At 53.0% G+C, this 25,946-nt stretch overlaps 1 protein-coding gene across 1 annotated transcript in view; it reads right to left on the minus strand.

Annotated features, from left to right (window-relative positions):
• The window catches only part of LOC103680726 (interferon-induced GTP-binding protein Mx2), a 29,632-nt gene extending 3,686 nt beyond the window's left edge, over positions 1–25,946 (minus strand). Inside the window, exons 1-12 of the mRNA XM_008710207.2 lie at positions 25,825–25,946; positions 18,896–19,210; positions 18,158–18,350; positions 16,396–16,533; positions 14,111–14,265; positions 12,013–12,151; positions 8,105–8,303; positions 5,152–5,230; positions 3,058–3,180; positions 2,591–2,732; positions 1,594–1,752; positions 1,056–1,132 (exon numbers count right to left, since the gene is read on the minus strand). Coding sequence (XP_008708429.1) covers positions 1,056–1,132; positions 1,594–1,752; positions 2,591–2,732; positions 3,058–3,180; positions 5,152–5,230; positions 8,105–8,303; positions 12,013–12,151; positions 14,111–14,265; positions 16,396–16,533; positions 18,158–18,350; positions 18,896–19,144 — 1,653 coding nt within the window. The 5' untranslated portion in view covers positions 19,145–19,210; positions 25,825–25,946. The remainder of the gene's footprint in view (positions 1–1,055; positions 1,133–1,593; positions 1,753–2,590; positions 2,733–3,057; positions 3,181–5,151; positions 5,231–8,104; positions 8,304–12,012; positions 12,152–14,110; positions 14,266–16,395; positions 16,534–18,157; positions 18,351–18,895; positions 19,211–25,824) is intronic.

Raw genomic sequence — 25,946 nt, forward strand, 5'->3', positions numbered from 1 at the left:
CTCTCTAGCCCTGCAGGGTCCCACCCACTCCTCCGCCGTGGGTCCTCCTCTCTGCCTCGACCTCCCTTCGCTCCCACGTCACCATCTGCCTGCGTCCTCGACGGCGGTCTAGTCTATACTTCCACATCCATCCCTCTGGTCTCTCTAATTGGCTTGAATCCATGAATGAACACAGTGGGAAAACAGCTTGACATCTGTGTTTCCTAGAAATCCCGTGACTCCTGCGTCGCCCCAGCAGTCAGAGGCATTCTGGGAAGGGAAGGGATGACATGGTGGAGAAGAGCCCCTTCTGGGGGTCAGGAGCATTGGGCGGGGGGATCAGGGGGCCCACCGCTGAGGCCTGGGAAGGACGGGCTGCTGGCCTGGAGAAATGGTGGTCCAGGACCAGGTCTGCCCCCATCCCCTGGGGAGGGACCCAAGGCCTCAGATGCAGCCCCTGGGAGAAGTGGAGAGGTCAGAAGTCGGATTGAGTTTTTGACAACTGGCCAAAGATGTAAAAGGAGACATCCAGTTGTGATGGGAAAATGGCAGAAATTCTCTTTCCTGCTCACCTGAGTTGTGGAATGAGGTTCAGACCCACCGGCCCAGGCCTGGGCAGAGCGGGTATTTATCGAGAGCCCGGGGACGGGGGAAGGGGCTGGAACACCCCTGCTTCTCATCACTGAGAGGGGAGTCAGAGCTGTCTCAGTGGAAACACACAGCTGCGGCAATATTTTGAAGTCCAACTTAGAAAGATTTTGGAGTAGGACTAGTGGACAATTGTGTCCTTTGTAGTAGAAAGAGATTCAAAGAAGCGGTCAGTCACCAGGTACGCTGAGAGCATCACCACCGAGCCTACAGCCTGCCGTGCCTGCAGACACGGTGACTCGGCCGAACGCTTTATTCCCGCTTTCCCAGGGAGTGCAGACCAGCAGCCGCCAGCCCAGCCAGCCCGCAGTTAGAACCCTGGCCTTGAATTTCCAAAGGACAGTAAATATCCGACTTCTTTCAAAGGGTAGACCCAGATAAAAGAGCCAGCAGTACAGGTGACTAGCACGAGGACTGCGGGTGCTTACCTGGGCTGTTTGATTAAGGTTGGAAAATTCACTAAAATGTTTCTTGGCTGTGTTGGCGAACGTTTCCCAGACAATTTCTGACAGAAGGAAGAACAAAGCATCAATAAATTGCAAGCAGGAATAAAATGAGTTAGAGACACAGGGAAGATAAATCCTATTACGTGGACCCCATTCCAACGTTGCGCTCCCCAGCTCTACAGACCAAGAGAGAAGGGGCGGACAGTACATTGTCCCACGGAGACACAAAATCCACCCCCCCCACCACCCCCTGGCTAGGTCCTGTCAATTTCCTGTCCTTTCATGGAGTGTGTGTTCTCTCCAGGACTAGCATGTGACCATCCTCACATGGCTGCGTGGAGGGGGAGGGATAACCAGACAATGCTCCCGGGTGCTCTTGTCTTCCCCCCAAAATGGTCAAAGAAGAGCTTCCTGCTTGGTTTGACAAGTGCATCCCGATCCCTCCCTCCGAGGCATTGAGCCCTATGGGAGATAAGATACCGGGCTGAGCACGTGAAAGGCACCCATGAGAGCTCCTCACCAACAGCCTTCAGGAGCACAGCGAGCGCGGGGTCTACCAGCTGTTCCAGGTACTGGTGCACGATGGTCTCGAACGTCTTGTAGTTGACAAATCCAAGCAGCTCTTTGCCACGATACTGCTTTTCATATATTGAGACTTCTTTGTGAATAATATTTTTAACTGCAGTATAAAACAGACCACCATGGTGAACTCTAGTAATTCCACAGACATTTTAAAAATAGAAACATTTTTTATTGAAGTCTTGCTCACCCACACTGTACCCTAAGGCAGTATTTCTAAAGGGAGTTCTTGTCATAAGGAAAAAAAATTTATGGTCTGATCATGCCAGTTAAAGGAAAACTGACTTTTAAGAAACAGAATTGTTATCCTGCGAAAGCGTGTTTCCATTGAGAGAGTCAACACCCTGAGAGACAAATTTAGTGTTTGTAACTGGTACAAAGTACCGGATTAGTTCCACGAAAACAGAAACTTAAATATTATTATAGCACTTGCAGATCTCCCAAGAACACATCCAGACTACAGTTGGAGGAATCCTACCATGGACGTGAACAGTGCTGTTTTTATCAAGTGCCAAAACAAAGATACAAAACACACACACACACACACACACACACACACACACACACACCCTCCAGGCATCTGGGCTCTGGCAGAAGGGAAGTTGGAATTTCCCCAGGCAAAGCAAAGAGATTCTTAGCCAACCACTGACCTCTGCGGTCTTGCACTAGGGGTGAAGAGAAGAGTGCAAATGAGGTAAATAGAATGGTCTAGTCTCAAAACAAAGAAGCAAGAAGAAAGTTGGAGGTGGTGGAATTGTCTTTTGGTGAGGGCAATGCTCCCATCGATGGCTGGGAAGCAGTTATCGATCGCTAAGGGGCCCCATGGTGTCTTGTGGGGACATGTTCGTCTGTTTGCACACTTCTTCTGAGCCAGAAGTAGCCCGTGGTCTTGGTAAATATGACCCTGTGTTTAAGGGGAGCCTTGTCCCAGGACTTACCTTTTTGGGTATTGGCTGTGAGTACGAGTACCCATTTTTCAAACTCCTGCCTGATTTTGTTATATAGGCGGGTCTCTTTCTCCTTTACGACTTCTTCTCCTTCTATTAACTTTCCAATGTCCTGATTAAACACCTTAATTTTCTGAAAATAAGATAAAGTCGTCAATCTGTGCTGTGATCACATTAAAGAGCCGGGAACTGCCTGGGGCAGCAATGTGTGGTGTTGAGCGAGGGGGGGCTGCAAGAAATCCGGGCAGCCACCCAACCTCCCCATCTCCCAGGCGAGACAAATGGCAGGCAGCTCCCCGCAAAACAGGGCTCTGGGCGCGCCACAGGCAGGGATGCATGGGGGGCTATCTGAAGAGCTGCTGGGCCATCACGGAGGGTGTGGCCATCTGCAGGGATCCGGTGACACAGAAACCGGTTTCTGTGCCTGAGTGTCACGTGGAGTCCCCGGTCATCCTCACCTCGATCAGGAAGAACAGTCTATCGGCTTCATCGCTGGGTATGTCCTCTCCACACTGGCGCAGCTCCTCCGTCGCCCTCTGGTGGCTCTCCCTTATCTGCTTTTCTAACAACGGGAGTGATTTCTGCACAAAGTAATAGCCAACAATGAAACTCTGCAGCTTGATGACGTTGGCGGACAGGTGTCTTAGCTACATGGGCAGAATCCCACGTGAAAGCTTTCAAGGGGATCCGGAGCTTCTGTTACTGTGTGGGGCTTGTTAACACGGACACCTGTTAAAGAGCCCGAGGATCGTTTTGCCAGCGATGGCAGTGCTTACAGCCTGAATGATCCAGTGTAGAAATTTGCCGTTTTGTTATGTCATTGGAGGGGGGAGGAATCCAGAGGTGGCCAGGTTTGGGTTTGGCTAGGTGCTCTGTATTTAGAGAACAAGTAATGGCACCTGGGTGGCCAACTCTTGGTTTTGGCTCGAGTTGTGATCTCAGGGTTGTGAGATCGAGCCCCAGGTCCGGCTCTGCGCTCGGAGGGGAATCTACTTGGAATTCTCTCTCTCCGTCTCCCTCTGCCCCTCCCCCCTGCATGCTCTCTCTCTAGCTCTCTCTAAAATAAATAAAAATCTTTTTAAAAATTTTTAGAGAACAAGTACACTTGCATATAATGGAAGCTTTCTTTAGTAAAATGTTGTGTTGGTGATCATTTGGGTGTTAGAAACTGATAAACGGTGCTGAATATCCGTGTCAGGCTGGGTATAGTCCTGACCGATCAACAGTGCCGATGCTAAGGGAGAGGGGAAGGAAGGACATAGAGAGGCACCACGAGGGCTGTCTTTGGGCCAAGCACCGTTCTGCACCCTCCACATCTCAGCTAAGCCCCCACTGCAGTACAAAGCATGTGGCTTTATTGCCTCTTTGATTTACAAGAGAGGGACCTAAGGCTCAGAGAGGCAAACTGCCTGATACTGTCACCAAGCGAGGAAGTGGCGGCATCCCAGCGCACATCCCGCTCCCTGCCTCCCCAGCGTGCACAGGCGACAGAGAAGCCTGAGGGGCCAGCGGCCCCAGTGTCTACTTGGTGAATGAGGTCACTGCAGCCAGCTGGGGGGCAGGAGGAGTACCTGGGGCGTTAGAGGCACTTTGTGGAACAGCATTCCAAAGCCGGTGAGATGCCGTTGAAGGTGATGGCACCGGAAGTAATAGAGTCTTACAGGTGCTTTTTTTGTTTTGTTTTGTTTCAGGCGGTTTGACTCTATAGTCAGAAATGTATTCAATTTTTTCCTGATGTTTCAAATTATCATGATCATAATTGTTACGAATTTTAAAAATTAACTTAAAATGTTACAAATGTAAAATGAAAGTTTTAATGTAAAATATTTAAATGTTGAGAAATATATCATCAAAAATAGTTATCAAAATGCAATGTCTTTTCACAAAAACAAAGTTTTTGTCAATGAGACGGGGGTACGTCTTTTGAAACCCTCTTTGGCAAATGAAGGGGTTTCCCCTGGAATCAGGGCTCCTCGAAGTATGTTCCCTGGATCACCTGGGAAATTAGAAGTGCAAATTCATTGCCTCTAGATTTACCGACTGAGAAACTTGGATTGGGACTCAGGAATCTGAATTTAAACAAGCTTTCCAGGTGACTCTTGTGAGCAGTTTGAGAACCGCTGGTCCCTTTCAACCAAATGTTCTTGGAGTATGTTTCCTGGCTCAGAAGAATTCATTGCTTTTGTCTGACAGCCTTTTAAAATAATTGACTGTTTCATTTTCAAGGTCGACAAAGTGTTAACCTCTCGCAAATGATGCATTTGCTAAGTCTGTGTCCCTTCCTTTCACCCTTCTAAACGGGCTTCTAGTGCTCCTCCTTCCCTTGTTGCTTCCCCCGAATTGACGGACGCGGCAATTTGCTTCAGCATTGCGCAGTTGTTGCTTAGTTTTGGAAGCTCTGCTGCGAACCTCTGACCAGGGTGATTTGGTTTTCAGAATGTGCTTGTCTGTTGGCTGGTGTGGGCAGCTCGGTGGGTGTCTCAGCCTCTCACGATGGAGGGACTTGGGTAGGCTGTAATTTTTACAACTCACAACCCAACCCGTTGACTCACATTAATGTGCAAGATGAGCTCGTTGGTCAGTCTTTCTGCCAGACAGGGCACCGTGGCCTTTCCTTCCTCCAGGAGAGCTCTGAGACGAGACAGAACACACGGGCATTCAGGAAGGACCCTGGTATTAATTCGGTCAAGGAAACCTGGCTGAAATGGAGGCGGGAGGCCAGAAGAGGGAGCTCCCACGCCATACCACGGTCCAGGAAGTGTCTGTTCCGGACCCAGCAGAGGACTCCTCACCAGGAGAGAATCATCAACTACCGGCCCCTGCAGGAAAGGATGTGCACTGTCTCTCCCACAAGTAATCGACCACCCCTGCAACTCAGCTGAGGAAAAAACGTCAGCACCCTGAACGCTTGCCTTTCTCCAAAGGACTGGGTTCAAAACAACCCAATTTCCTCCTTCTTCTCCATAAAATAAAAAAGAACTCAGTGTTTTATTTCTAAGGTCAATAACCTATATGATCATTTTTCCTATTCTGGGCTTTATAAGTGTCAGCTCCCTAGGGTGACACAGGCCATCAGAAAGCCAAGTAGCACATTAGAAAGACAACTGTTAATTATGGAGTGAGCCCAAACCCAAGTAAGTGGGGTGCTAGAAAGGTTACATATATTTTCTCTTTTTATCATCTCAATAACCTCATGAGGTAAGTCATCTTTTTACCTACAGGAAAACGAAACAAACTTAACTAGAGGATAAGTGACTTGCCCAAACTAGTATTTTATTTCTTGTAACAAATAATTATTTTCAAATAGCCAAATCAGTCTTGATAAAGAAGAAAAACCTGGAGGCATTATAGTTCCTGATTTCAAGTATATATTACAAAGCTACCGTAATTAAAACAATATGGGCTCGCATAAACACAGACATATAGACCAATGGAACAGAACAGTGAGCCCAGAAATAAACCCACTCATGTGCAGTTAACTGGTCTTTGACGGAGGGTCAAGAATATACGATGGGGAAAGAATAGTCTGTCACCAAATCATGATGGGAAAACCGGACAACCACGTGCAAAATAACACAACTGGACCCTCTTACACTATTATACGGAAGTCTGATTAAAGGCTTGAATGTAAGAGGCGCCTGGGGGGCTCAGTCAGTTGAGCATCAGACTCTTGATTTTGGCTCAGGTCATGATCTCAGGGTCGTGGGATCAAGCCCTGTGCTCAGCGGGGACAGTGCTTATCCCTTTCCCTCTGCTTCCCCCCCTTCTCGTGCTCTCTCTCAATTAATTAATTAATTAATTAAATCTTGGTGGGGGGGAACTCCTAGAAGAAAACATTAGGAAAAATTTCATGATATTGGTCTTGGAAAGGATTTCACGGATATGACACCAAAAGCACAGGCAACCAAAGCAAAAACAGATAAATAGGATTCCATCAACTAGAAAGCTTCTCCAGAGCAATGGAGACAACCAGCAAAGGGAAAAGCAACCTGCGGAGCGGGAAAAGATATGTGTGAACTGAATTGCTGATAACGGGCCAATTTCAAAACATACAAAGAACTCCTTAATTCAACAATGACTTTTCATTGTAGAAACCCCCAGTGAAACCCAATTCAAACAACAATGAAACCCCCAAAACCCAATTCAAAATGGGCCCAATATTTGAATAGAGATTTCTTCCGAGAAGACACACAAAGGGCCTGCAGGTACATGAGAAAATGCTCAACGCCACCAGTCATCAGGGGACTGCACGTCAGAAGTACGATGAGACACCACCTCACATCCGTCAGGATGAATGGTATCCAAAACCCCCACAAGTGTCGGCAGAGAGGCGGGAAAACATGAGCCCTCGTGCGCTGTTGGTGGGAATGCAGAATGGCGCAACCTCTATGGAAAGCAGCGTAGAAGTTCCTGAAAAAATTAAAATACGGAGCCGCCATATGATCCAGCAATCCCACTCCTGGGCATTTATCCCGAAGAACTGAAGGCAAGGTCACAAAGAGATATTAGCCCTCCCATGTGTATTGTGGCGCCCTTCACAGACGTGGAAACAACCTAAGTGTCCATGGTGGATGAATGGGTAAAGAAAAGTCACACAAAGGAACAGGACTCGGCTTTAAAAAAGGCCATTCTGACACCAGCTACACTATGGAAGAATCTTGAGGACATTACGCGGAGTGAAAGAAGCCAGTCCCAGAAGGACAAACACTGTCCGATGACACTTACATGATCTGTCTACACTGGCCAAACTCATAGAACCAGAGAGTGGAGTGGTGGTTGCCAGGGGTCGGGGGACGGGAAACAGGGACTTGCTGATCAACAGGGGCAATGTTTCAGTTATACAAGATGAGTAAATTCTAGAGGTGGCTGGTCCACACTGTGCCTGTAGTTAACAGGATCGTATTGTGCGTTAAAAATCCGTTGAGAGGGTTGATCTCGTGTGGTGTTCTTACCCCAATAAAATTAAAATTAAACAACAAACTGCATGGTACTTACTAAGTGGCAGGCACGGTTCTAAGGGCTTTACAAAGACTAATGTATGAATCCGTGAACAACCGATTTTAAAGGCACAGAGAGGCTCAGTAGTTGGCCCAGGGCCACACACCGGGCTGCAGAGTGTTTGTTATTTACACGGATTCAGGAAGGAGCCCACAAGACCATTTTTCCAGCGCTGCTCTGAGTGTTTCTCATGCAACGGGTGAGTCCCTGCACACGGGCACTCAAGGATTTCCATGCGGAAGCAGGACGACAAAGCACGTCAATGCACTTTCTTGTCCAAGACTTCGCTTCCCCAAGGACCTTGAGTGGTGGTGTTCACAGCATGGTCCCTGTGCCGGTAACACTGGCCTCTACCAGGAACGTGATAGAAACACAAACACCTGGGCCCCGCCCCAGACCGGGGGTGAACACAGACATGGTCTACGTGGATGGCTATCACCTGGCCACCATCTTGGCCAGTTCCGGAAGGCAGGGGAGTAGTCCTGGGACGGTCCTCAAGCATCTCACCTGAAATGCGGATGTGTCTGGAAGAACGTCGTTTCTTTCATGGTCGCCTCGGCCAGGGTCATCTTGTTGGTGACCTCCTCCTGGCCCCGGCACCTCACGATCATGAAGCCCTTCTGGAGACGGTACGTGAGGTTCTGCGCCACTCTCACGACCACGGGTTCGGTGCCCTTGTCCACGAGATCTGGTTTGGTCAGGACTCCTGGGAGAGGAGTAGCCAAAGACAGCGGAGAAAGTCAGTTCTCCTCCCCACATACACTTGAATGCTGTTAGGCTCTGGGATCCGTCCTTGGATCTCAGGACGACCCGTGAGGCCTTCCGGAGCTCGGGTGGTGCAGGGCCCGAACCCCATTCATGCATTGCATCGCCACCCCTCTTATCTACATCTTTATTTGCTCTCCCACTTGCTCAATTCAGTCATTTCCTTGTGTAATTTACTGAACAAACGTGTCCGGGCCCTGCTGGGTTCCAGACACCAGGGCCGCGTGCATCGTCAGAACGGACAGGCTCCACTGTGCTCCCCGCAATGGCCCGTTCCCTGCTGGACGGAGGGTCTGGGTCCCCCTCTAGTGTTTCCTGTCACAGACTCACTCTGCCTTCTTCTTGTGGGTGGGAGCCTCCTTGGACAGCATCCTCCCTGCCTCCCTCTCTCCCTGCTGCCCCCACCACCCCCACTGAGATTGGCTGGAACACTTTGAATTCTGAGTATTGATTTCTACTCGTGTTCTTAGGGTGTCAAATAGCCACTGCATTTTTTTTTGTCTGTTTAGGGCGGAAACCTAATGTCTACTTCTCTCTTTGTCCTTGGTTTTAATTTGTGGTTAAGTCTGGCCATCTGGCTTATCATTTCCTGAAACTTTCCTGGTACCTAAGCAGTTGAATTTCTCTCTGTTTTTACCTTCCTATTATCAAAGGCGGTCATCAAGAGCGTACCTTTATACTCACTAAAAGGCTTGTGTGCGCACAGACCTTCGTGTCACTAAGGGAGCTGACAGGTCTCTGAACCCACGCCCAGCACCTTCCACCAGTAAAGGAGAGGACCCTCCCTGGGGAGGGGCCGCAGCAGCCATGAAGGCCCCTCCCTGGAGCCAGTGGTCATTCAGGAAAGCCTAGATCACTGTAGTCCGAGAGAAAGTAGGAAGATAAGAAGGAGTGAGGTTTGCCATGAGAACTCCCCCTCACTGGGCAGAGAGGGCCTTCTCGCCCAGGGCCTCAGTGTGAAGCCAGGAGCTCGAGTAGGAAATTCTCATGACTCCAGCGACAGCCCCAGCGCACGAGCAACTACTGGGCCACTGAGAAGGGCACAGTCAACAGTGTTTCTTCTTCTTAAATTAACTCCTTCCTGAGTACATTACGTATTCATATTGAATTTAAACCTGCTTATTAAGTCCACTGCTTTAGGTGTTGAGAAAGTGGCCGTGAACAAGACTGCCAAGTCCCTGATTTCGTGACTAGCCCCTCACCTTCTAGTGGGTGGAAGCCAGATAAATTGGTCTAGTATTATACGAGCAATAAAGAAAAAGTATCTGATATTGAGACGTGCGAGGCAGAGAGTGAAAATCCAGTCATGTGCAGGCAGGGGTGGATGGTCTGCTGTTGGCTTGGGGGGACAAAGAAGGCCTCTGGGAGGGTAGCGTTTGGCCGAGATCCAAATGAGAGGAAGGAGCCAGGCCTGCGAGGATGGAGGAAGAGCATTCCAGGCCCTGGGGTGACAGCTACACTGGAGAGTAGTGGGCAAGGCAGAAGCGATGGGAGCCAGGCTCAGACAGGCATAGGGAACCAGGTCACAGAAGGCTTTGTTGTCCAGGAAAGGGGTCTAGGATTTGTGTCTTGAGGTAGGAACGTTAGGTTAGAAGCAGAGGAGGGGCCTGACTTTATTTGCCCGCTTAAAGCCTGTGGGGAGTGTGCTGCAGTGGGCAAGGTCAGTGCCTGGAGACCCAGTCTCCAGAATGATGTTGGAATCATCCAGGCAAGAGACGGTGGTGGTCTGGTCTAGCGGTGAGCGTGGAGATGGAGGGTAGTGGGCAGACTTGGTAGAGGTCTGGAGACAGAGTCGCCGGGACTCCAGATGAGTTAGACAGGGAAGCAGGGGAAGGAGGAGTCACGTGTGACTCTTAGATTTGGCTCTGGAACTGGACAGGCAGGTGCGGTGCTGTGAGGGAGGCGGAGAAGCCATGGGAAAAGGAAGAGTGGAGGTGCAGCAGGGTATCCGGAGCTGTGTTTGGGTCACATTACACTGGAGACGTTCATTAGACATCTGAGTGGAGGTGTCGAGTCTAGGGAAAGGCTAGGGTTACAAACTGAGATCCGGGAGTTGCCAGCACGTAGAGACTCAAAGCCACGGACGGCTAAGCTCACCTAAAGAACACACGTGGATAGAAGGGAGATCTCAGAACCAAGTTTTGGGTTTCCAACATTTAGAGGTCAGAGAATGGAAGAAACACCCAGACAAGACTAAGCATGTGACCTCCAGTGGCCAGTGAAGGAGACGGAGCGCGGATGGCGACCCTGAAGCCAGCAGGCTGTGTTACCACAAAGGAAGGAGAGATTTCCAGAAGGAGGGAGTGGTCCGCCGTCGGACTGTGTCTGAGGTGGAGACAGATGGGGACAGAGAAGTGACTGGATGTGTGTCAGCACAGAGGGCATTGGCGACGTTAACAGATGCCATCTCTGTGCCATGGTGGCGACAGGAGTCCCTCTGGGGCTGGCTGAGTAGACACCGTGTGTCTAGCAGTGGGCGGATGAAGGGACCGGCCTCGAGGACAGCCTGCAAATACAGTGGCCCCCAGGTCTTTCTGAAACTTGGTACTACGGAAACCACTACTCTATTAGTCATTAACCTTGTTCTAGTCTCCCCTTTGCAAGTACTCTATAGAAAGGCATTCAGTTCTCTTTTTTAAAAATTGTGGCAAAGTGCACATAACTCATGTGTGCAAGAGAACAACTCAGCCAGTGACAACAGGGTGCTTCCTCCACCACTCCGTCTTCGGTTATCCTGTTTTTAAAAATCGCGTATCTTTAAAAATTGTGGCAAAATCTACATCGCATAGAAGTCACCGTCTTGGCCGTTTTAAAGTGGACAGCTCAGCGGTGTCCGGTCCTCATGGTTGTGAAACCCCAGGATTCGCTTCATCTTACAGAACTGAAGCTCTGTTCTCATCCACTAGCTCCCGGTCACCCCCGTTCTATAAACATATTAGTATCCAGAGAGCTGACCCTATGGACAGAGGATGTTACCTACGGCGGCCATCTGTGAGACATCCTTCCTGACCTAGGATCGAGAGGGGACAAAGGGCACGGAGCTACAATGACCCAGGACCCAAAGCCGGAGTGTTCTCTCTGGCTCGGTGTGTTTGCGATGCCTGCAGAAGTCGAAAGCTAACAGGGCACAAGCATGATCTAACACAGAGTGAAACGTTATGCTGGAGGTCTATGGCCCTCATATCCATTTCTATCCTTCCTGGAAAACCAGGCATTTATTTGGGAAGAAACGGGAGCCTGGGAGAATGTTCCCTGAGGCCTTATCGAAGGTCCTCTCCATGTGCCAGCAGGTCCCAAGAACTTTACCTGTGGAATGGCACAGCGGAAGCACCGGTCGCTTTCTCCCTTCCAGACCGTTGTGGGAGAGCAGATAAGGCAGTTCTTGTCCCCCCCGCGCCCAGAATGGTTTGGGAATGCAAATGAGGGCCAAGAGGAAGGAGGACGAAGAACCTCCAGATTCTGGCCACACCCCTCACCCTGACCATGAGCGGAGATGGCCATGCGCAGCGTGGGACTGCGCCCTGAGCCCACCGAGCTTCTGCGGGGAATAGCTCGGGTCTCTAAGAGCGCTGCCTTCCGGGACCATCTAAACGTAGAAGAAGTCTCCCCCTTCCTCCCAGTCCTCTGGAAGCTTGGTTCTGTCTTCTCACCTATGGTTCTGTCTCCTTCGGGGTCCACTTCCTGAGCCATGCTCAGTGCCTCCGTGGTGGCGATGTCCACGTTGCAGGGGACCACCACCAAGTTGATGGTCTGCTGCCTCTGAATGTACTTCTTGATGAGTGCCTTGATCTGACGCAAAAAAAATCTCATGAAGGAAGAGCACGTCTCTGGTCAACCAACAGCACAGCTAGACAGGTGTGATTGCCAAAAGCCAGTTTCCAAGAGCGTGACCCAGTTCTCACTCTTCCGGGCGTTGACGTGGCCAATCCCCTTTCACGGGCATGCCTGCCCCATCTACCCTGACTAGGTTCTCTGCTGCTTTCCTCCTTCCCTTCAAACCCCACCACTGGGATTTCTTCTTTCCCGCAGACTCTCTGATTCCTGTAGCCAGACTAGGCCTCTCCTTCTTCTCCAAATCTCTCCTGAGATGCCTCTGAGAGTCCGCCTTTTCTTACAGTGTTTGCGTATGTGTCCTACTTGCCCTGGAAGCCCAGGGGTACCTTTGTGACCCCTCGTGCCAGCTCAGCATCCCCATGCCCCATGGGGCCCCAAGTGGCAGGTGCTCAGTGCCTGCTATGAGAGTATCTGATGTCAATAATATCTCTACACGTGTTCATGCCTACTATTAATGTCTTTTTCTGAAGTTTGTTCTTGGAAGGGGTCTAGCTCATTCAAATTAGAGAAAGCCAATAAAATTTCTTAGAATCTGTAAGCAGAAGAGAGATGTGGGCAGCATAAGCCTTATATATCAAATGTCAAAAATATGTTTCCCCATGGACAATACAAACCAACGTGGAAAAGCCTGACACCTAGGGACTTTTTTTTTTTTTTTTAACATTTTGGTATAATTCACATGTAGTTTTGTGCTCATGATGCCCCATAAAATTATTTTAAGTTGCACACCGAAGATAATACTGCATAGCCACAAATAGGAAATTCGCATTACGTAAGCACAAGCTGGCACCATATAAACAGTTAAGTGCTGGGGTCAAATGAAAATGACAAATACAAAGAGGCCCAGTTAGACCCTAGCCGTGGGGACCTTTCACTGAGTAAAGTTATAATCAACTTCTGCAACCGAGTTTATAGAGTAAACTCATGTTCCAGAATAACATTAGAGAATAAATTCACGTTAAATGTGAATCGTCCTGAAGTTAAAAGTCGTCTTCTTGTCGGCCTTCATCCCCTCTGCTGCCCACGCCTAACACCTGTTCTGCTGACGTCTCTACGTGAACAGACCATCCAGGGTTCTCTACCTCAGCACCACGGACAGTTCGGGATGGATAGCTCCTTGCTGCGGGCACCAGCCGGCTCATTACAGAAAATTTAGCTGCCTCTCTGGTCTCTACCCACCGCATGCCGGTAGCAACCCCTCTTTCCCAAGTTGTGAGAACCATATATGTCTCAGACATTGCGGATGTCCCTGGGGGGAAAATAGGCTTGGGGTAGGAACCACTATGGGAAACACGCTCTTTACCTTCTGTTCATGGAACAAACATTATGGGCACCCCCAGGTGCTAGGTCCATTCCAGGATCTAGGGATTCAGCCCTGAACACACAGGCGATGTCCCTCGGGGGTTTTCGTCCCAGGAGGGAACGCAGATGCTCAACAAGGACGGTAAATAGAAGTGGAAGGACCAGGTGCAGGGTACTGGGCATCAGGGAGGGAATCCCGGACAAGGTGGCATTTGGGAGAACTCGGGAGGAAGTAAGGGAGTGTGGAAATCTGGGCAGAGAGAGGGATGGGAGAGAAGATGCAAGGCTGGTGTGCTCGGGGACTGTTGAGGACTCGGGTGTGGCTGGAACAGGTGAGGAATGGAGCCCAGGGAGAGATGTGGCCCATGAGCTCGTGGGGCCAGAGCACATTAGACATTGAAAGCTTTCATGCTGACGGACATGGAGCCACTGGAGAGTGCTGGGGAGTGACAGCCTCTGCCCTGTGCCCTAGGCACTGCTCCCCCAGTCCCCTCCCCAACCACTCAGAGGGAGGGCAGGGGAGGCACTCCAGAGCCCCTGGGGCTACCCGTAGAGACCTAGAAGTCCCCCTATCTTCAGCGTGGTCCATTCCCAAGTTCCAGGAAAGCTCACCTGCAATCCGATGTCCTGGGGCTGGTTTCCCACAGGCACCCTGGTGATGCCGGGGAGGTCAATGAGGGTCAGATCCGGGACCTCAGGGGAGGTGATCTCCAGACTGATGAGCTCATGGCTGATGCTAAGTCCGTTCCCAGCTATGGTGTTCTGGGCTGTAGAGGACGAGAGAGGGGAAACCCAGAGTCCAGATTAATGACCCATCCAAGGAAAAGCAGTTGTAAGAGCCTCTGAGAGCCCCTGTGTTTAGGAAACACATCACAGAGGCCTGATGAGTGGTCTCTGAGGCCACTCAGGGTTCTGTTGAACACACAGACCTTCCGAAAGCCTGGAGGGAAACACCACATGCTCACAATGGGGTTACGATGGGTTCTGTTCTTTTTATGCTTTTTTAACATTTTCTAGTGAGTGTTGTAGTGTCTTCAAATACCTCCCCAAATTCTTCCACACTCTTCCCTCCAAAAGGTGAACCCCTGCGCCGGGGCTGGACGTAGGGACTTCTGTCTAAAGACAGACATGGTGGAAGTGACAGTGTATGACCAGCAATAATGACACAGTGACCACCACCTGCTCTCTTTCGCGTGACTCACTCTGGGGGACACGCCGGCCTGTCCCAAGAACACCAAGTACCCCCACCCAAGTGACAGGTTCAAAGACAGAAGAAATGTTTCTTTTTGAGCTGGACTCGAGCTCTGCTGGTGCGGCAGGACGGTTTCCGTCCTCCTGGAGGGTGGCCAAAGGACTGACAGGCTCTGGGTCAGAAGTCGGAAGGTGCACACAGTTGTCACGAAAACCAAGTGTCAATAAAGACAGCCCCTCCGTGCCACAGACGGGAGCTCCCATCACATCCGCAAGCTAAGACTGGCGTGGGGAGGGAGGACAGGCATGGGGATGTGGGCACGAGAGCTCCACAGAGCAAATCTCCCGGCCAGACGGAGGTCGTGCGGCAGAGCTGAGAGAGTACCCCCCCACACACCCACTTCCACCATCATGCCCAGCTCCCTGCTGCACGTTCTCCTGGCTTGCCTGTCACCCACAGTGATGTCCAGATGCCCTCAGGCAGGCAGGGGCCACCACACATGCCAAGGGGATCTCGCCCCTTCCTGGGAGCACCCCTGTAGGCGAGCTGGAAAAAAACAGTCCTCCCACAGGCTGTTCATGTCACAACCAGAACACGGACCAACTAAGATGTCTCATGCCTATGTGCACGTGGGGCCCGAGCTGTCACAGGGAGCCCCATGTTCGGAGGCCCCCCCTACTCCGGTTTACTAATCTGCTTTCACAGTCTTGAAATTCTGAGTCATTCTGAATGGGGGGTGGAGTCTGGGAGCCTGACTTTGCGCTGAGCCCCCGAGTCACGTAGCTGGCCCTGCTCGGCACATGGTGTCTTGCACTCTGAGCGCAGAGGACCCATCGTGGAGCCTGGTTCAAGCCCGAATGCCGACTGCGCAGGTCTGGGGTGTCTCCCTGAGACTCTGCAGGGCCAACGAGCCCCCAGACAGAGTCGCTGCTGCAGACCAGGTGCCACCCTGAGGGGCCAGGGGCCGGATGGCCTAGGGAATCCGAAAAGGAGAGGAAGCTTGGATGGTCTGGGGGAGCGGGAGGGGGAGGGGAGGTACCGACGGCAAACATCGTGGGACACACATGCCAAGGACAAGGACACAGAGGCCGCTGGTCACCGGCTCAAGGGGAAGCATGGAGACATAAGGACGATGCTCCCCTATCACCTGGCCTTGTCCCCAAGGGTGGACTCTCCCCTCAACACCTCCCTTCCTCCTCCTCCTCCTTCTCTTGGAATTAGCCACGGAGCCACCATGGAACAGAAAGCGAGTCCTGGAGCATCAGGGCTGGAGGACCCTTCTCTCTCCAGCAGCCTGCTGGGGTGGTCATCAGGGGTGAGCACAAGAACTGGGGGCGAGACTTCTCCATTCTGGAAGAGACCCCTCTGCTGATCCATTTGAGGCCTGCAGACACGAGGTTCTCAGGGAGCTGCACCCGGGAAGTCACAGAGAGAGGCTGTGTTTGTTATCAGTCACATGGAGCCCCCCACGTCCCAAATCTGCTTTAATAATCTGCAGAGCAGGGGCTCAGGACAGCGGTGACCGGGACGGCAGGGGGTCCTGCGAGGGGCACTTCCCGGAGGAGGGGACAGTGTGAGAGCAGGAGGACAGGCACACGAAGAGCCTGGGAGGAAGAGGCCCGACGAGCAGGAGGCAGAGAAGGAGCCAGGATGGGGAGGGGAGCGGCCCCCCGAGCCGCACCGGCAGGAACCCGGGGCCTCTTACCTTTGAGGATCTCCTTCTCCACCTGGGAGGGGTCCTGGAGCGGGAGGTCCGTCTTGCGGTAGCTGAGCCGCCCCCTCCACGCGCACTCGTGCCGCTGCCTCTTCAGCTTCAACACCAGCGGGCACCTGGTCACGATTCCTGAGACAGCGCCCCAAACATCCTAAGTTCCCTTGAAAAGGAGGGTTCGCAGGTGCCTTTCCCCTCGCCCCTCTATGGAGCTGCCCCAGAGTCCCCAGAGTCCTTGTCTGAAATTTCGGTCCCTCTCCAGGACTGGGTAGCGATGAAGGCCCGGACTGGGCAGGCACAAAAGGGCACAGGTCCGAGGACAGAGGCTTTGGCAGCTTCCCCCGCCCAGGGCCCTGTGCTTTGTGGTCACTGAGCCTCCAGGCCGACCATGGCCACTGTCCCCGCCGTGCTGCTCTGGAAGCCACACCAGCCCGAACTGAGGCTCTGCGTGTCTGAGGGCTCCCCGGGACACCTGGGCTGGAGTCCCACCTCCGGCTTTGGCCGTGGGACTGGCCTTTGTCCAGGTGGCCGCAGACGGCAGAGGTCAGATGGACGTGTGGAGCGGTGAGATCTGTCCCACCCCCTCCCAGCCCCTCACACTTGGGGGTGGAGGGTGTGGGGAGAAGGCAGCTAGAGGCAGGGCAAGAGTCGGGACATCCTAGGGAGGGGGTTCAAGGGCATTCTTTCGGTGCGGTTTGCGCAGCCAGAGCTCAGAAAGCCTGGAACTGCCCTGAGCTTCTTGGGGCTGGGCGCTCCTGTTTCGAAGCCCCGAGCACTACACGTGTCCTCTCTATTGCTGGCCCTATGAGGGCAGCATCATCTCCTCGCCCAGCCTGGGGACAGGCCCAGAGTCACAAGTATGCCACTGGCACCCAGACCCTCCACCATGCTGCACCTCTCCCCAGAACGCGGGGCCCAGGGCAGAGCAGACAAGCGACTGCTCCAGACCCTTCCTCCCTCCTGCGCCAGGTGCCCGGCAGGGCTGACCGGGACTTCACAGGACACCCTGGAGTCTAGGACTGGGCTGCCAGGGGCCGGGATAGGGTGCAGGCCGGGGTGCCTGGTGTGGCAGCTGCTGGCGGGGGCTGTGCAGGACCTGGGCAGCCCTCTGGGGTCCCCATAACCTCCTCTGTGCCTGGGGGCAGCCCAGCTGAGCCGGTATGGGTGGCCCCCAACCCCTGGGGTGCAGTCGGGTCTGGGCTACGGCAGCACTGGCAGGACAGGGAGCAGGGGGAGGGACCCAGACGCAGCCTCCCCCAACCTGGCCTGGAGGGCGCCCCGTCTCTTCCCTTCCCCCTTTCCTTTATTTTATTCAATCACAAACGTATAGCAGCCTCTTAACTCTACACACATTTAATATATATATTTTAAAGGAAAACAGTGTGTCTTATCACACTATGATCCTGGCTAATCACTTTTCCAAACATTGAGAAAATTTTCCACACGTCCCCTGAGACTTAGAAATTCAATGTGATTAAAGAAAGGTTTCTGCGCTCTTAACAGAGACTGCTAGAAAAACATGCAAGGTCCTCTGGCCTCAACTGACCCAGGCCCAACGAGAGCTACTGATGTGAAAGGGGGTCAGAAACCTGAGGGCCGTGGGGGACCCTCCCCCCCGCCACCTGCCAGCCCAGGCCACACACGGCAGACTTAAGCCTTCTAGGGCCTGCCTCTGAAGCCCTGGCCCCCCAGGGATGCTTTGCGGCCCACGGGCAGCCCAGCTGGTTGTGCAGCGAAGCTGGGCCAGGGTCCTTACCGCTGCCTCTGGGGAGGGCGACGCCTGACAGAGCCTCCAGCACCGAGCTCTTGCCCGAGCTCTGGTCCCCAATGACGGCGATGGCGGGCAGGGCCAGGTCCTGCTCCACGCCCAGCGCCCGCAGGGAGTCGATGAGGTCGAGGCAGGGGCGCACCTTCTCCTCGTACTGGCTAGCCAGGCTGAGCTCGAGGCCCTGGAAGAGGCAGGATTCCCATCATCATCGGGAATTTGGGGCAGAACGTGTGACGCCACTGATGTTGGGGCGCAGACAGGAGGTGGGAGGGCCTCAGGGAGGTCCTCACGCTCTCTTCCTTCAGAGGCTTTGCTTCTGCTGATGTGGGGCTAGGTGGCTGGGGAGGCGCCTCACTGAGCAGGGAGAAAGCACGCAGGGGTAGGAGTTCCCGGCCAGAGGGAGGAAAGGAGCCAGGCCCTGGGCACCGAGGAGGGGTGGTATGGGGAGTGGGGTGGGTTACCAATGGCGGCAGTGACCATAGCAGCTGCAGGAAATCTCCCCCGGGAGGGAGGGAGACCCCAGCACGTGGAAGAGAAGTCCCAGGCTTGCTGCCCCCAAGATTGGGTGCGTCCCAGGGGCTTGCTGGAGGTGCCTGGGAAACCATGGGGCACCGGCTTTGCTGGTGGGATTGGACCAGACTTGTGGGTTTATGGCCTTGATTGGGGAGCTCACCTCTGGCCAGCAGCTGGAACGCACCCTTCCTGAAATCCCTCTGCATGACTTACCTTTGCCCTCTGTTGGCCCCTGCTTCCTTCTGGCTGCTGAGGGTTCAGTGCCAGCGAGAAGAACTCCTTGGTGAGGGAAACGGTATCCAGCCCTCTGACCTGATGGTTTGGGGGATACATCATGTGTCCTGCTCCCTCACCAGATGGCGGTGGCTGTTGCTGGAAGAAATTCAGTTCTTTTTTTGGTTGCTGTTGAGGAAGAAACATTTTCCGCTTCTGGTATGGCCAAGACCCTTGTGGCTTCGACATTAGTCACTGAGTCAGAACTGGTGGCAGTGCTCTCCGATGCTCAGCACTTCGTCTTCTTAACAAGCTCTGCAAAGACACAGGATGGCAGAGTGGCCCACTGTCCCTGGGCAGTCCCCTCCCAGGCCGGACCTTTGCCAGTCCCTCCTTGCCCAACCCCACACCATTCACCCCTGCATGCAGACCTGGGGGAGACCTCGAGAACAAATCTGCTGGCTTATTTAATCTCCTTAAATAAGGAAATTGTGTTAGTTACATTAACCTCCATGATAGAAACACACAATAAATTACTTCTCAGAGCGCCGAGCTGGAGGAGTTTGCTCTCCCGGTGAGTCAAGGGCTCCCTTTTGTCAAAGAGCAAAGGACACAATCAGTCTGTGCACCCTTCCTCCTTGGCGGCAAGGAGGCTTGCAAGAGAATCATGGGGAGTCGTAGGGTCATGGGCCTTGCCATGCTCCTTGGCTCCCATCCCCAGAGTCTTATCAGGCCTTATTCTTGTTTTAAGATTTTGCAAGCAAAGGGGGTGCCTGGGTGGCTCAGTCGTTAAGCGTCTGCCTTTGGCCCGGGGCCTGATCCCAGGGTCCTGGGATCGAGCCCTGCTTTGGGCTCCCTGCTCTGCTGGGAGCCTGCTTCTTCCTCTCCCACTCCTCCTGCTTGTGTTCCCTCTCTCATTGGCTGTGTTTCTTTCTGTCAAATAAATAAATAAAATCTTCAAAAAAAAAAAAAAAGATTTTGCAAGCAGAATTAGGGGTCCCCAGGAAAAGAACGATGAGATACAGCTTTCTTGACATAAGAAGGGTCATTGTGGGACCTGGCCATCCGGGGATCTGTGCCTGACCAGCACTACTTGCCCAAAGCACATTTCTTGCAGAACCTCCTGGGATATGTCAAAATTGCAGAAGAACAGAGCCCCGTAGTTAAGGACTTTAGGGGAAGAAAAGAATGTAAGAACGAACAGCCACCATCGGACCAGGAGATAGCCTGATGGTATCAGGGACAATCAATCAGTGATGAAACTCCCAGGCCTGGTTCAAAAGTAAAGATTGGCCTAACACATTTTTTTTTAATATTTTATTTTTAAGTAATCTCTACACCCAGCGTGGGGCTCGAACTCACAACACTGAGACCAGGAGTCTCAGGCTCCAACTACAGAGCCCCCCAGGCACCCCGGGCCAACACGCTCTTGAGTTATCATTGCAAGATCTAAACCCTGTGAGCTCGCAGATTCCAGACCAACTGGACCCAGAGAACTGATGGTGTCGCCCTGGCTGGCCCTGTGGCTTCCATCACTGGGGACCTGGACTCTGTCACTTAAGATGGCTTTTGCCCCAAGCCCACGCTGTGATTGCCACTGCACAAGCCCCGTCATGAATGTGCACGCGCGCTTAGCATAAACCTTTCCCGGTTCTGTGGTTTGAGGAGGCCCAACTTTGGGAAATACACCCGGTGTTCTTCTTTGGTTGTTCCAAGTACCACCTTCCCTGTCCTATTCCTGGGCTTGGTTGGTTATGCCCTTTGGCTCGCGACCGCCAACAAGAGGCGAACCCAATTTCGGGTAACTGTTTTACAAGCAATTTACAGCAGTGCATGAGAGAGATGGTCTTTAGGGGTCCACACATTCTCTGCCTTTCCTGATGGGAGCTCACGGACCCTGGGAGGAGGGGTCGCAGCCGCAGACATGGAGGTGCTACAGAGGCGCCCCGGGAAGTGAGCGTGGAGAAACACCTGCTCTTGGGATTCGCACGCGGCAGGATGGGGCAGCAGGATCCAATCAAGTCAGGAGCACAGAACTGTCTTTGAAAAGATGGGGACCATAAAGGGTGGCGCACAGGACAGGAGCAGACAGGAGGGACAGGAGGAGCGTGTCGGGGGAGAAGCACGGGCAGGGGAAAGATGGCTGGTCCTGCGCCGGGATCACCGGGGCTGCCCCCAGAAAAGGTTTCCTTCCTTCCTTCCTTCCCTCTCATCGGGACTGAAAGCACCAGAGAGGGACCCTGCCGGGCCCCACTCCCAACTAGACCCTGCAGGGGCAACAGGCTGGAATCCGCTTACAGGGGCTGAGCCAGCAACCAGAGGAAGAAGGAGCCCCAAGGGTACGTAAAGGGTGGGACGCAGGGAAGACCGCGGCCGCGCACAGAAGGAGGCAGACCAGAGGTGAGGGCCCCCTGCCCCTGAAGGAGGTGTCTTCTGGACTGAGGGACAGTGGATGGGGAAGGGAGGGAGTTGTTTTGCATCGTCCCTGGGCCTCTGCCTGCATCCTTGATCACTTCCAGGGAATCCTCATTGGATGGACGATTTTGCTTGTCTCCTTCTCAGCACGGGACAGAGCAGGGGTGTGGCTGGACCCGAGGACGAGTCAGAAAGCCCAGGCCACAGACAGCACAAGCTCAGAAGGGTAGCCTGAGCTCAGTCCCCACACCGCCCCCCACAGCCTCTGTCCACCGTCCACCCAGTCCTAGAGCAGCCGGGGGAGAGGGACCCGAGAAACTGACCTCATCCCATCAGGACTGCCTTGCTGCTGGGTTCACGGAGACAGTGCCCCCCCTGTTGAAGGCACCCTGAAGTTGCGACGAGGCTACCTACATCACAGGTAAGCCTCTGAGTGACATGCAGGTGAAGAAAAGGCATTACCCAGAATCGTCAGGCGATGGTTCCCAAACTGTGTGTCAGGGCACCCTGAGGAACCTCAGCAAACTTGCAGGGGGATTTGTGGTGTATTTAAAATTTCTCAGGGGTTCACAGAGACACCTGTTGGACACCACACAACCTCCTGTTGCTGAGTTTTTGGACCTCACAGCAACAATTGATGGATAGGCTATTGGTCAGGGGTGAAGGGGTTAGACTCCCCCTTCTCCCCAAGAATGCACCACTTTGGCTCGTGGATTATCTTGGGCTGAAGGCAACTGAGACCCTGCGGCTCAGAAGAAACTGTGCCCCTCCCTGCACTCCACAGAAGAATCCAAACTGGGGTCTTTCCAGAATAAGGGTGCTCAGCAGAGATACGTTTTATCTATATGTTGGGGCAACCATCTAATCAGCAAACAGCTGCTCTTGTCGCCCCGTGAAGTGCGTCCCTTCCCTCCGAAGTCCCCGACCCCCCGCCCTTCTCCTTTGTTCAGGATGCCATGTGTGCCCACTGTCGCCTGACCTTCTGGAATGTCCATGCCTGTGGATTCCTTGTACACACGCTGTTAAATTAGATTTTCTCCTATTGATCTGTCTCACGGAGACATGATTCTTAGTCCAGCTACAAGGACGTTAAAGGGGCAGGAGTTCTTGCTCCCCCAAAAGGGGGCACCACCAATGAATCACGGAGACACTCAGGGCACCCCAGACATAGAAAGTTTGGGAATCTCCACTATGAGATTGAACCCAGACCGGGGGATACCGAGGCAGGGTGAGGCTACGTGTGCCCGGAGAGGTGAGGAAGGAGTAGGGAGGGGGTGGTGGGAGAAATGGACAGACAGATGGGCTGGGCGGGAAAGGGTCCCTGATGCTGTTCGTGTGCCCTGCGGTCCCGGGAGCCATATGATCTCATTTACAGCATCCTGTGTTTATCGGACATGGGAAGCAAAATTCAGACAGGCTGAACAGCTGGGGTACCATCCCTGCCTCGAAAGCAACAGACTCGGGATTCCAACAGTGGATTATTTTGACAATGAGGGAACAGTGAAATTATTCACATTTTGAAAACATGTCACAGGGGCACCTGGGGGGCTCGATTAAGCGTCTGCCTTCGGCTCAGGTCATAATCCGGGGGTCCTGGGATTGAGCGCTGTGGCAGGCTTCCTGCTGGGTGAGGAGCCTACTTCTCCCTCTGCCCCTTTCCTCCCCCTACTGCCTCTCCACCCCCCATTCCCCCCACAACCCCACCAATGGCCCCTGCCCCCTCCCCATCTCCCCCTCCCCGCCCCCCGTGTCCCCCTCTGCCCCCTGCTCCCCGCCCTCTGCCCCCTACTCATGCTCTCTCTCTGAAATAAATAAAATAAAATAAATCTTAAAAAAAAAAGAAAAGAAAGCACTTCACAGAGGGCTGATGGATTTGGGATCTCAATCTTGAACACCAGCCCCTTGCTCCCCCAGGATCTGTTCCTCCTGCTTTTGATTCTACTGTGTTTGGACTTTCCTCCCTCTCTCTCTCTCTCTCTCTCTCTCTCTCTGCCATGCCCCAGGGGAGGCTCAGTAGGTGGGAGGGCCTGGCCCCCAGCGCCCTGCGCCCATTGTCCCCCCCCGCTCCCCCCACCTCGCCTCCTGCCCCTGCCCAGGGCTGGTTCTGCGAGGAGCTCCACAGCCACACAGGCTCCGCCTGCAGAGGGGAGAACGCTTCAGTCCCTTTATAATTTGTCCTCCTTGGACCTGGCATCTTGCTGTGCCTTCAAGGTTATTCTAAAATTGCAGCGATCGGGCCAAGTCTGCACGACCACGCAGACAGACCTGTGGGGATAGTTTGCTTCCTTTCATGCTAATCAAGACATTGTGTTCTCCTGAAAGCAGACTCCAATGACAAAAATCCAGTTCACTGAGATTTCATCACAGTTTCCAGGAAAGAGAAAAGAGGTGTTATTACTCACAGATGCACATCTAAACTTCCCCTCCGTCCTTGGCCGAACCCCAGGGCTCTGTGTGAGCAGGGAGGAGCCCAACCTCCACCCTGGAAAACCTGCTGGAATTTCTTCTGTGTCGTGGGTGACCCTGTGGCCGGGATTCCTTCTTCCTACTGCTGGCACGACCCAGGGAACCACCACAGCTCCCTGAGATGTTCCCCAAATAATGCCAGGTTTGCTGGCAACGACCAGAAGCTGGAAAAGGCGAGGAAGCACCCCCCCTCCACAGTCGGGGAAGGACCCAGCGCTGCTGACACCTGGATCTCAGACCTCCCGCCTCCAGCGCTCCGAGAAGACGAGCTTCCACTGTTTAAGGCACTGAGCGCGTGGTACTTTGTGTCGGTGGCTGTGAGACACAAACACTCCGTGGTTCATACTAATCTGTTCCCTGAAAAAGCCGCTCTGCTGGGAGGACCTGGCCTCAGTGTCTCTCTCCAAGTAACACTTCGAAGGCGCCATACTACCCTGTGGGCTACAGCAGGGAGTGGCAAATCCTGGCAGGTGCCCTATCCTTCGAGCGCGCTGCTGAGGTGGCCCTGTGCCACCAAAGCCACAAACAGGAAGGCGCCTGAAGCCCAGAGACCAGGCTTTGGGGCTCGACGTCTGACAGCAGTTCCAATGTGTGGGTTTTCTTCCACACCACCCGGCAATTAACAGTTCTTTCACAATCTACCCCAACATAGCGTCCGATGCCGCAGGCTAAGGGCTGGGTCCTGGCAGACCGCTCCGTGCGCACCGCCACCTGCTTCTGACCTGCTGGCTACAGATCGGAGGTCCCAACCACCGGCTGGGGTTCGAATAATTTGCTTGAGCGGCTCCTGGATCTCAGAGAACTCATTAGATTACTGGTTTATTATAAAACAATCTAACTCAGGGGGGCGCCTGGGTGGCACAGCGGTTAAGCCTCTGCCTTCGGCTCAGGGCATGATCCCAGCATTCTGGGATAGAGCCCCACATCAGGCTCCTCCGCTATGAGCCTGCTTCTTCCTCTCCCACTCCCCCTGCTGGTGTTCCCTCTCTCGCTGGCTGTTTTTCTGTCAAATAAATAAATAAAATCTTAAAAAGAAAAAAAAAAAAAGAATCTAACTCAGGAACAGCCAGACGGAAGAGATGCCCAGGGCGAGGTCTGGGGAAGGGGGTGGAGTGCCCGTGCCCTCCAGGGTCCACTCTCCCCACAGTCCCCTGTGCTCACCAGCCTGGAAGCCCTCCAGACCCTCTCCTTCTGGGTTTTTATGGTGGTTTCATCGCACAGACACAATGGATGAAGTAAAGGCCAGTGGAGATTGCTTCAACCTCCAGCTGCTTTCCCTCCCTGGAGGTCAGGGGGGCAGGAAAGTTCCAACACTAATCATTGGCCAGCCCTACCCCAGGATGCTTTCCAAAGTCACCTTATTAACATAACAAAAGACAATGCTCTCTCCGTTTGGGAAATCCCAACGGTTTTAGGAGCTTGGAGCCAGGAACAGGATGAAGATCAAATTTTAGATATATATTTTTTTTCCTGCTGTTTGTATGGATTGCAAAATGATCAGTGCAATAAATCTAGTCAACATCTGTCTTGATACATGGTTACATTTTTCTTCTGATAAGGGCTTTTAAAATCTACTTTCTAAACAAATTTTAAACATGCAATACAGCGTTATTGACTACATTACTAACCATGGCCATGATGTAATATACAGCAGGTGACGACAGTTGATGTATCCTGTTATAATTCACAAGATCACGGGGGCGCAAAGCTCCCACCCCACCCCCAGACATGTGTGCACCACGGATGCTGAGCGAGGCGTCCCAGAAGCCACCCCTTTTTGGGCACAGGGCTTTTGGTCAGCTTCAGAATGGGGGGGCTGCCCTGTGCTCCAGACCAGCCACCCCCTCTAGAATGCACCCTGGGCGTGCAGGGGACCGGTGCCAACCCAGGGCTTCCCAACTCTAACAGGGAGCAGCTTCAGAAACTTGTCTGTCTCCTGCCTTCTGGCACAAGCCAGTTTCCAAGGAAATCCTTTGAAAAGGCACGTCTGCTGCAGAGAGACGCGGTGACGCATCCCCTCCCCCACGGCTGCCTGGGGCCACTCTTACCTCTGTGCCTTGGCAGTGCGCACCAGGAGACTCATCCCATCCTTCTTCGCGTCCCTCTTATATGCTGTGGGACTCACTTCCCCTGAGCGGCACTGACAGAAATGAAACCAAATAACCGGCCA

Source organism: Ursus maritimus, unplaced genomic scaffold (genome assembly GCF_017311325.1).
Source record: "Ursus maritimus isolate PB19 unplaced genomic scaffold, ASM1731132v1 scaffold_4, whole genome shotgun sequence".
Classification (NCBI taxonomy): Eukaryota; Metazoa; Chordata; class Mammalia; order Carnivora; family Ursidae; genus Ursus; species Ursus maritimus.